Here is a 12,373-nt window from a genome sequence, read left to right as displayed (position 1 = left end):
TTTTTTTTTTAAAGGAAAACTACTAATTCTAATAAATATGACATAAAACAAGTGTATCATTTTTGCTGTAAAACTGTGACCTCTGAATTCCTGCGTAATAAACTTAAAACGATATAATTTTCTTTACTCTTTAGGTCACAGGTGTTTGAGCATGGAGAAGTTTGTTGTCATTGCAGAGGTGATACATTGCACACAATGCAAAATGATGCAAATCAGGGAGGCTCTCTTACATAAAGGAGCAGTATGATTCCTACAAGTTTAAAACCACTTTCAAAGCTTCTCGCGTCTTTTTATCCAGTTTCCCTTACCTCCTGTGGTGACTGTACAAGCCGGTTACATGACCCGTACCGTCGCATCCTGGCGTCGGACATTTGCTGATCTCCACGCTGTTGAGGCCTGGTGGTGCTGCGGGACGGTGGAAAGAAAGTGAATATAACTGATTAAACGACAGCAATTAAGAGGGACGCTGATATAAATGCAGGGAAAATTCATCTGAAGAAGCTAATATGAAAAGCATATTACTCTGTGCTGTTTAGCTCCCAAATCTTGAATATGGAGGAATCCATGAATTATTTTCATTTTCAGTAAAATGTTTAAAATGAAAACCACAAGGGCAATATTTTACCTGATATTTGGAACAATGCTTACAAATCTATCCACTTTTGATTAAGTAAACTTTTTATTTCATGAAAATTAATTGTTTTGTTTTCATTTATGCTCAAATCTGAGAGTGCGAGAGCGCTCTTCTGGTTCTCAGCTGACAATATGTTAAAGGCGCATAGTCCTGGTAGTGTAGAGGGCGCTGTTGATGATACTGCCGATCACCGTTAGCATTGATAGGAAGATTACCGAAGTTGAGCTGTCATCAAGAGTAAAGTACGTAGGTGTTGCTAAGTAACGTTGCCTTCGTTGTCTTCTCTGTGCATTGCGCAGTCTGTAGTAATGCCAGGGTGCGTGCATATGTGCTTGTTATTATGACATCACAAAAGAAGTTTGCTAGAGCTGTCATCCCCCTCAGCCGAATCATGAGCCGAACTGTGATCGGACCACTGACTACAGTGAATCGGACTTCTTTGGACTCGGGGAAGTGGGCCAAAGCGTAAGCGCTAAAGAGGAGTCGATAGCGTAGGTCTCTATAGGAAACTTGCACCGTGCGCACGCGTACGCATTTGACTAAAACACCGGGACCATGCACCTTTAAATCAGAAGAAAATCAAAACATGTTTGTTGAAATGGTCGTGTAGAGGAAAAAAGATGTTTGTCACGACATTCAACATCACAATATGGACTCATCCAGAGCTCCACAAAACCAAGTGGTAATTTTGTAATAATCTGTTAATTTGAGGTTTTCTAAATCACAGAATACTTCAGAGCAATGTTTTGGAAGTTTCTCTAAATTCTGTTAAGTTTGTGTTATCCCAAAATAGGTGTATGTCTATTTGATTCTAACACAATCGTTGTAACACTTCTGTAGTTCTGTTTTGGGTTTGTGCTTGTTCTTTGTTATGTTTTGTTTTGTTTGTTCTCTCTTCTCACAAAGCTACATGGCAATACTAAAATGTCCCAATGGCTCATGTGGCAAAAAGTGCATCGAGTTGTCTTGCACAGCCTAGTGAGAAGGCTCTACCTCATCTGCTCAGCATAAAGTCATACTAAGGCAAACACAGACGCACACACGTACGGAAAGAATTTCTTAAATGATGGATGAACGATGCATTATGACAACTGGAAATGTCAGACCCATAACTTATACTTTCGGAGATTGAGTCTTTTCCAAAAACATGGGACATGGCTACGATGTTTTCTTTTTTCTTTATTCTATCCATTTGCTGCTTCTTGTACATCTGTTTTCATATTTCACTTTGAGAAATGAAATACTAAAAACATGCTGTGTGTGGCTGAGCCAGGCAATTGCACAAGGACAATGCATTGCGCTTAATCCTCGAACAAGGAGTTGTTCGATGCAGCACGTGTCATGGACTCGCTCATGCCAGAGTTGCTTTAATGGGAATTAAGGTATGGAATAAGGCATTTCCTTGGATTTCCCTACAGCAAATAATTGGTATGGATACCATGAGATTTTCTCCGTAAGTACACCTCTGCCTTATGAGGAGTGTACCTGCTCGGCTGCACTATTTGCCAAATAGTAAGCAATCCATCATTACAAACGTTTGGCATGAATCATGAAAGATGACCGTAAGTTGCAACAAATGGGATTACAGCTCAGAAAATACTTTGTGCATGGGAAAACAACAAAATAAGAGTTGCCAGGGTCATTACAATCACATCAGGTGCAGTGACATCAGAAGAAAATATTTTCTGAAGCAGGTAACGTTCTGCCGACACAGACACCAGGTTCAGTACAAGACTCAAAATAATAGAGGTATGCGGGTGAACATATTCAGGGCTCCAAATAGCCAGTATTCACATCCACCCATCATTCCACAAGCCATCAAACAAAGGAATGACATCATACCCCCATTAGCGTAAATTTGTTTTAGAGCAACTTAAGAGCACTGGTATGGCTTCCTTCCAGAGTGATTTTTATAGAAAGAAATAGGCTAATTGGGATGCATGCTGTACATCATAACCATGGGAGCACTGTACTGTACTGTACTGAGTGTCTTTATTAACCTAATGACTAATTTAAGTACTACAAGTTGTACCTTAGCCCTGTTTGTCAAAATGGACTAGCACATTAAAGGACATCATACCATCTCAGCATAAAGATTAAGTGTTCTTTTGTCGTGGACAACAACTTTGGCACTCTGAAGACACTTTCACCACATTTAATGGTATCACTTTGACTCTAGCCATGAATAAAAGAATAGATGGAGAACAGGGTTGAACAGCTTACCAGGCAAGCTTGCGGTGGCAGCAATAGCAGCTGCAGATGTCACAGGAACAACTGGGGTGGGACCAGCAACACCATGGTGCTGTGACCCATCCAGCTGAGGCAGCATCTGGCTCGTTGGTGAGTCCACCATGTCGTCAACGGGATCAACAACCTCCTGCTTGATCTGCACATCCATGGGCAAAACTGCTGTGTCGAGCCCATCCTGGGAGAGGGTGAGATTGCTCGGGTTGGGGAAGTCCGTATCCTGTATGCCAGCACTGTTGGGTGGGAGGGATGGCTCTGCCACGCCCGGCGACGGGGAGGTGGAGGGGGCCATGATTGCACTGGTTGGTGTGTCCTTGGAGGCACTTTCCTCCAGGGGTGTAGCTGGCAAGGAATGTGTTTTTTCAACGTCGTCTTCATCATCGTGGAGAGGAGCTGCCGACTGCTGCTTCTTAGTCTCCTCCAGTTCTTGTGAGAGCTGCTCACTCATCTCACGTAAGTATGATGGCAGCCCACTCTCCTCATCAGAGTGCCTTGGTGCGGAATGCCTTGAGGCCAATTGCTCGTCAATGACCAGTGAGGGCGCCTCACCATACATCTCTTCACCATCAGACCCATCCTGTGACACCTCCCTATCCCGCTCCCTTGATTCACCGCTTGGGTCTGTCCCTTCCCCACCACGTTTTGCAGTTTTCTCCTTCCTAGAACAGTCACTCCCCACAAGGTCAGGGGCAGTCTCCAAGACTGGCATCTCCTGATTCAGGAATGCCAGCTCCTTATGAAGCTTTGGAGGGGCGCACACTTCAGCATCAGTCACCGAGGAGTCTTCTTCCTCCTTTTCCTCCTCTTCCTCCACAATGCTTTCCTCGGTATCATCATACGATTCCACTTTCTCTTGTCCACTGACACCACTCTCAAAGTCCTCTTCAACATCTGTTGCTTCAGCCTTCTCTGGCACATCTTCAGACACATTCTCCAGCTGTTCCTCTGGCTCTTCCTCAAGAACATCTTCTGCCTCACCAGCTTCCTCCGCCTCCTCCGCTTCCTCCTCCGCCTCCTCCGCTTCCTCCTCCTCCTCTTCCTTCTCTACCTCATCTTGCTCAATCTCTTCTTCCTCTTCTTTGCTCTCCATATCCTCCACTTTTTGTTCTGCTTTTGCAACTTCCTGGGGCGTTCCATCTTCCGTTGGAGTGGTGTTCTCTTTGTCCTCCTTATTACCATTCTCCCCTTCCTCCTCTTGCTGTCGCTCGTGCTTGATCTCTTCCGTCACATTGTCTATCAATCGCTGGAGGTTCACAATTGCTCTCCGGCTGCACTTGGCCTGTACATCCTCATCCTGGCTGGATATGGAGTTTGCATCATCTGTGTCTTGGTTGGGTGTGCTGATCTTGGCACTTGGGCCCTCATCTTCGGTCGCTTCCTCCTGGCTGCTGGTCTGTGCTCCCCGTTTCCTTGACAACCGTTTCATCCTCTTGCTGGGTTCAAGCTCGGGAGTGCTTGGCTCTGAATCCGCCTTCTTCTTCTTTGCAGCCGCCACAGGACACCAGTTCCCACTGAATTTGAGACAAAAATGAAAAAGAACGGATTATGTAGCTTTTTTATTTTCTTTCTACAATTCATAGTTCTCCAAGTAGATGTGAAAAACTGTTAATAGGCTACCTTGCAGGAACACCGGTGCACTGTTCATCAACATTCTTGACAATATATACAAGTGTATGGAAGTTCTTTCTAAAAAAAACCTGAAGCTCTGAACATCTGATCAAAGGTGCATGTAAAAAAAGAAAGAAAGGAATTATGAATTCTGATATAACCTCTGACTTATCAAGTCAGTAGAACAGTATGACCAGACTCATACCCATTACATTTCCCTGTGGATAACAAGTAATGTGGGGGAGATGTTCCTTTCACTTGGCACATGAGACAACCTATCATGGGCCCCCATGAACATTACAGTTTGCTGAATGAATAAATAAAAAAACAAGAGCGCCCTCAATCTCCAGGAAAATGACAAAGCCGAGCAGCACTCCTTCCTACTGCCCCTCACAAGGTCTGCCCCAGCAGGGCCATTCCAAGGCATGATAAATTGGGCAGCATGTCCTGCCAAAGAGTGCTACAAATCATCCTGGATGAGACAGCCGCTGGGGATGACACTGTTGCAGACGCAGAGTATGTAGCATCCTGCCTGACTTTAAACAGCAGTGAATGAAACCTGTCTCATCTAGCACAGTTCGAGTAAACAATCGCCCTTAGACCAAATAAGCAACATGTCAAGGGGAAATTATTAATCAATAAACAAATTGGGGTGAGAATTCATTGTCTGTTTTATCTGGTTCATTTCTCCCATATGGTTAAAGTAAAGGAGACAAAAAAAGAAACCCTCCACTTTGACATAATAATTTCAGCTGAATAATGATTGAATATTACTTATGAAACAGACTGCTGAATAAGATTACAAACACATTAGCATACAAAATGCTTTTCAAAATAAGCATAGCTTGAGTATTAATGCTGACCAGTTGATAATCTAAGTGTGTGAAGAGATTACAGAAGTGGTATTAAAATAGTTGCATACACTAGAATAGAGTCCTCAATCCAATCCTCATGACATATCCTGGTCAATAGGACAACTTTCTTATTTGCATCCACATGTGTGCCATACTTGGCACATGGGACTGATCTAAATACAATGTAAAAGAAAGCAACTTCATTTATAGGTCAGCAATAGTTTATGAAAACAGAAATGACATGTTAATAATTCAGTACACAGTGCATACAGATTGTATCTTCATATTATCAGATCAATCTTAATGAATACACAACTGTATTGCTATATTACTGTACAAAGATCGATTTGAATGTGGGAAACACCAAATATCGACCTTTAACTTTGACCTTCTGGCATTAGGCAAGAAACTAAAGACAGTTCAGTTTTAGACTATCTTGAATATAAATAGAAAAATGTTGAATTTGGGATGAGTCAAGTGGCTCTCAAATGATCTTGGTTAGAAGGAAAGAAAATTGAGAACAGACTAGTAGGCAGACAGTCAACTAAGATACATTATCTTGCATGACTTCATAGCAGAGGCATGGGATGAGGAAAAACAAACTGCCAAGTATCGTAGTGAGAGTGGTGGGATATTGCCGAAGCCAGCTCAGAATATCTGATAATCGATACGCCATGACAGAAGGTCAGAAATGTCAAATATTGAGAACACTGCATGAAGAGAAAGGAGATGGAGAGAAACACACACACACACACACACACACACACACACACACACACACATACAGAGCAACCCAGTAAGAAAGAAACAGAGTAGGGAGGTGGTGGTTTTCGATACGCCATCCATCAGTCACACATGGACAAACACGTTAGATGGGCATCACTGGACAGGCATTAACCCCTTCAGCCACAAACAGTCCTAACCCTACTAATCTCAACGCAGTCTGATGTACGAGCAATAAGAAAACATTATAATGAAACACAATACATTACAATTAATGCTTAATATGCTCCTCTTATGATGCTCTGAGCGCTTAGGGTAAAAACACTCATTCTTAACCCGTTGATGACAAGTCTCAAGTATACTCGGGCAGGTGTCTTATGGGAAATGTGTGTTGTAGCAAAATCAAACTGTCCTCAACGGGTTAACAATTAAAGTCAGTGTGACTGCTATACATGTACTTGGGATATGTCGATTTTACACATGATATTCAAGTTCACCCTAATAGCTGGGAGTAAAATGTAAATGATAATAATGCCAGATGTTTCATTAAAATCAAACCTAAAATCAGAAATTCATGGAATTTTGAGTTTCACATATATTTCTAAAAAGAGTACTCATAAAAGCTATTACTGGTAACATGTCTACGGTCAGCAAAGCTGAATAAAAGTTATGAAATTGATGATAAAACTGTTCAAATAATTTGATTGTGTGAGAACTTCTGACTTCATGGAGATCATTACTTGCCAATTACAGCAGCAGTTTATAATGTCCCAATTTTTCAAGTGTGTCTGGCCACTGTGGGTCTGCAACTGACTGTTTTTAGAGGGCAACTCATTGCCAGTTTCAATCATGTCCCTGGCTCCTTGGCAGCGACGTGGAGAGAATTGAAAAATGGCAAGGATTAAGAACACGCTTGACTTGGGATGCTTAATGGAATAAGAAATGTCAAAGAAATAGCAATAAAAAAACAACCTCAGCAAATTTGTTCTCCCTTACTCACTTACTGTACTCAATTAGAATCTGCTGGTTCCAGCTTCCAGAAAAGAAAACATCTTAGCAATGGAGAGCAGTATCCCTAAAACACGGGCACAACTCCGGGCGCTATTGTTTGCCGACAAACGATGCCAAGTTGCCGAGAGGATAGATTTCTCTCTCTGAAAGCACACTTTGCTTTCTCTTTCCAGCCAACACGACGTATATATTGGGTGATTGATTGGGCCTTTGAAATCTCTTTGGAGATTCATTACTGCCTTGAACAATGGCTTGCATTCCATAGACTTGACAGGGAAAATATGTGAAGCATAGATATATTGGGTAAACAGCCTGGATCTAAGACTAATTTAAAATATCAAAACTATATACAGTGTGTAATATGTATTTCATTCCATGAGACTACCATCTGAAAAATAACATAACAAAGAATAAATGTGACCGTGCACCTCAAAACGAACATAAAGTCGCACACACTGATTTTGCGTGAGGACTGAAAATAAGTGAAATGGGTCAACCTAGCCAAACTTGACTTTTTCATATTTTCTGAAAGAGCGGGTCTTCTTGTACATTATGCTAAAATTTGGTATCATAAAACGGGCAGGAAAGTGTGCTTTTTTAGCAGTTTATCTCGAACATTTTTGGTAGAATATTGTAATTAGGTGTGTCTTTAGAAACCCTTTTTCATTTCTGAAAAAGCTTGTTCACACTCTTCACTTTCAACTCTAATAACTTTTAAAAAGGATAGGGCTACTGCTTTGAAAGTTGGCATTAATTATGGACAGAATGTGTTAATGAGGCATGTTTAATTTCAGTTTAATCTGATAATCCCTTCATTGTTGTTACTCTGGTGGTTTACTTCCTGTCTTTTGTCCCATTCATTGCACAGCCAGTACGGCTTGGTAAAGATTAAGCGCTTGAATAGACACTGTACTTCAGAGCCTCTTTTCTCAGTTCACACTTTTCCTGAGTTTGTGCTTTCTTTCCAATATTTAGGTATGTTAGGAGAGTCCATTTGATTTGAGTTATACATCATTTTAAAGCTTAAAGTCTGCTCTTTCAGAATATGGTCTTAATTAAAAATTGATGTCTGGCGACTTTTTGTTTGTTTTGAGGTGCAGTGTCACAAATACATAAGAGATCAAAGGTGTAAAAAAGAGTAAAATGAGTTGACACTCAAATTTGAGTTTATCTCTTGTTGAATATGATGGAAAGATGGTGTATTAGGTGAAGGTCTCATAATTTTTTATGAATGATCTTGTTCAAACAAGAGCTTCATTCCAACATGCCATATCTCCAGAGGCATATGTATCTACAGAGGGGAACTTGATGTATTGGCAGCACGAGTTCTCCATATCCCATCAGCCCAGGCTCGTAGCACTGTGGAGAAGACACTCCAGCAATGTCGCAAGACATTGACATAATGTGAGAAGTAGCAGTTATCAGGTAGAAGCTCATTCCAATAAGCAAGATAGGAAAAGAGAAGTAAAGAAATGAAAATGAAGACTCCAGCTCTTCGACTAGCAACCTGGAATGTTCGAGCCATGTGCCCTGGACTATCTAAAGATTTAATCTATAGATAGATATCCACCCCCCCCCCAAAAAAAAAAAAATCACATAATTCAAAGGGACATTAAATATCATAACATTTACTTCAGTAAATCTTCAGAATATCATGGGATATGTATGTCAGTACAGTGTAGCATGTTAGTTTCAAATCTCATATCTTACGCACTGACAACAAAAGATGGAACATATGATTACAAAGAAGGCTTGAGTGGAGCTACTTCCTGCTTACATCACAATCAATGTTGCATTATTATATTGCTGCTCCTATATCCGCGGCCTTGATCTATATCACTACAAATAGTGCTACTGCCAAACTTTGAGGAATCAAATGATGTCTCTACAATGAGTGAAACTCAACTTGTGACCTCTACCTTCATTATGATGCAAAATTTACTCTATGTAACTGTAAACGTGAAAGAAGTATATTAATGATAATAATGCAATCTGACAACGCCATCAAAAAAAGGTCACAGTTAAAGGTCAGTGGGACTGTGGGGTTGTCATTGCAACTTCACTGTGTTTCACTCATGCACATATTTAGATGTGAATTTTGTCTTTGTGATGGTTAAGTTACGCCTTTACTGCAGGATAGCAATGCATTGCTAACTCCGAAAGATGGTGTGTGTGTGTGTGTGTGTGTGTGTGATACATGATCAATAATGTATGTTCTCTCGTCCGTAATCTTATCAAACTAGAAATTTTGCTGCAGGGAACACTTATTTTTGTCGATAACATCATTATCTTCTGTGGCAATGACTCACATCAACCACAACTCTTCATTATTTCATGACTTTCTGGTGTCCAGCTGACTCCACCACAATAACACAAAGCCTATTTGGCGTCCATGGTATGATATCATATTCATTGACTGCACTCAAATCCATAATGGAGTATTTGAAACCTTGAATTATGACTTAACTCTGCTTCACTTCTTTCAGATGATACGGATTTTATATTTATGACACTTGGGTCCAAATTCACGAAGGCGGTACAATTGAAACTACGGTTTAAACCATGGTTTATAAAAGCAAATTTCTTCAGTGTAAATTGGATTGACAGATTGCGTACACCAACAGACGTCCAGTAGCAAATGTGCATTGACACACGCACGTCAAAGGTATGCCTATTTCATGCTAATTTTAGACCATGGTACAAATTTTGTACAATGGTCTCAGTTTAAACCACCTTCATGAATTCGGGCCATAGAGTACAATGGGGCATTTTAGGCACTGAAAAACAAAATACATATATACACATGAATAAATCACATATACATATATATATATATATATATATATATATATATATATATATATTTGTATCTAGTGAAAACTTTGAGCAAAGAAAATGGGTTTTCATCCCAATGAAAACTCATTTTCTTTGCTCAAAGTTTTCACTATCTATTATTTGTTTCTGGTCAGTTTTGCCTTTCTTTGTTTCAATATATATTATATGTATACGTATGTAATATATATATATATATATATATATATATATATATATATATATATATATATATATATATATATATATATAATGTACATCTTCTTCATTTTCCTGCCCATTGAGTGCCAGGCATGGTAACTTTCACAGCTGCAAATGTTCCCACGAACAATGTTCACTGTACATCAGAATCATGCAAGCAAGAGTTGATAGTGCCAACAACTTAGAACCCAGGAATTTGTTCATGGGATATTATACTATAGTACTGAATACTACATTACTTCTGCTTTAAGCATCTGTGTGGCATTACATGAATCCCATTAAAGTCATCATTATAGTGACATAAACTGTAATCAATATAAAAAGCTTGTTTTTGGATATCTCAGCCATTTCAAAACTCTTTTTATTAATTCCTCTTAGTGATTTATAATTATCTTTAAAAAAACCTGAATCCTCATCTCAACCAAAACTATACAATCCCTTTTAATATACATTGTATACTGCTAATGTTTCTGCTACAACTAAAAATGCTGGGGTACAACTACACTACACTTGCACAATCACTTTTACACCATTGTCAAAAACATAATCGCCACCATCATCCCAATTCAGCATTTATTATATTCCAAAAACAATGTCAGCTGAGCCAGAAAAACAAAACAAAACAAAACAAAACCACATAGCACAAAACAAAACAAACCAAAAAGCACTATCAAAGACACAAATGCTGCAAACAGGAATATTTGGGGCATGAAGATTCTGCAAATTGAAGCCAGTGGCCTTTTTTGTGGTAAGAAACTTTTGCGCATTGCACTGGCACTCAATGCATTGTTAAGACAAAAACTTTCACATGCATTTTACTTTCAAGAATCTTGGCTCCTTACGAAACTTCATACACACGAAAATTTCAAGTTTTACAATAAGTAGAAACTGATCCCAGAAAACAAAAGCAAGAAAACGGAGAGAGTATGAGAGAGACAGAGCATGAGAGAGCAAGAGAGAGAGTGAGAGAGGAAGAGATAGAGAGGGAGAGGGGTATATGCAATATGATTATCATATCTTCACATGTCATGTTCTTTGGTGTCATACTAAGTTCAAGTGAAGGTTGCAAACATAGTGGTATATATGATTTGTCTCTCTCTCTCTCTTTCTCTCTCTCTGGCTATGGTAGCCTTGGAGCAGCTCAAAAAGTAAATAGACTTAAAGTTGATATCAAGAGGGATGAGTGCATAAAGAGACATCAACGGCCGCCACATGCTGTGTACACACGTGGAATTGTAGATGCAAGTTGGTGATTGGAATTTCGGAAGTGTATGAGGTTGAGTGCAGTTCTGGCTCCCCCCAATGAAACCAGAACATAGCACGGTTTACAAGATGTGTATTAATTTGCTGTGTTGCTACTACTACTACTCAGGACACTTAAAGGATTTTATTGTTCAATCAATTTCTAACTCTCAGTTTCCCACTTGCAAGGTTTGCCCATGTACAAAGTGCATACAGTAGCTATAATGAGGAAGGAAACGCTAATATTGTCAAGATCAGTGGTGGAACCCAACATCTGTATAAATGAGATGTTGGAGTAGGTTTCGAGACAGGAAAAAAAAAAAGGTAAGACATTTACTGCAATCATAATAAACCTGTATCAAAATGGCCAACATTTACATCTTGCAGTCGTGTTACCAAAAAAAAAAAAATAATAATAATAATAATAATAATTAGAAAGCTCACAAGACACATACTCTTTGTTTTGTCCTAATTCTAGTTTCATGCTGTTCTAACTTTCGCCATTAGGGCAATCTTACCCATCTGTACCGCTTGCCTACAGGAACCAGATACTTCAAGAGCAAGGATCGTATCTCGGAGGCAGCGGAACAAAGCCATCAAGATCACTCTCAACTTCTCTTTAATTGTTCATTGAGAGAGAGATAGAAATTTTATCAGCTCTTGATAGACCTGCAGTGTGCTACATTATACATGTACTTGCACTTGGAGTGCAATGCTCATATGTGTGTAATTATTGATGTTTGTGTGCCCAGTGATAATGGTCTCCTTAACACATGGTAGCCTCTTCAGTGGTATTACTGGTCTAAACAGAGGGTCCTCCACTAACTATAGCCAGGCATCTGGTCTAACACCTGGTTCTAGGGGAACTCTGTAGGAACTTTTGCTACTCATAAATTTTACTGCATGGCATATCTTGGAGAAAGATTACATGCAACTGATTAAGGAAATTCAGTCTGCACAAAATAACATGAATTAAAATGTGCCAATGTAAGAGAGAAACAGGAACTAGATATTCTAAATT

At 39.6% G+C, this 12,373-nt stretch overlaps 1 protein-coding gene across 1 annotated transcript in view; it reads right to left on the bottom strand.

The window, feature by feature from the left end:
* Nucleotides 1-12,373, bottom strand: part of LOC139735421 (uncharacterized) — a 139,467-nt gene that overhangs the window by 50,813 nt on the left and 76,281 nt on the right. Inside the window, exons 7-8 of the mRNA XM_071646174.1 lie at nt 2,858-4,392; nt 309-405 (exon numbers count right to left, since the gene is read on the bottom strand). Coding sequence (XP_071502275.1) covers nt 309-405; nt 2,858-4,392 — 1,632 coding nt within the window. The remainder of the gene's footprint in view (nt 1-308; nt 406-2,857; nt 4,393-12,373) is intronic.

The sequence above is a fragment of the Diadema antillarum genome, unplaced genomic scaffold (assembly GCF_040938485.1).
Source record: "Diadema antillarum isolate AM-2024a unplaced genomic scaffold, OU_Dant_1.0 seq00000577_RagTag, whole genome shotgun sequence".
In the NCBI taxonomy this organism is placed as follows: Eukaryota; Metazoa; Echinodermata; class Echinoidea; order Diadematoida; family Diadematidae; genus Diadema; species Diadema antillarum.
The sequence above is the reverse complement of the archived record's forward strand: the minus strand, read 5'-3'. Positions and strand labels throughout refer to the sequence as shown.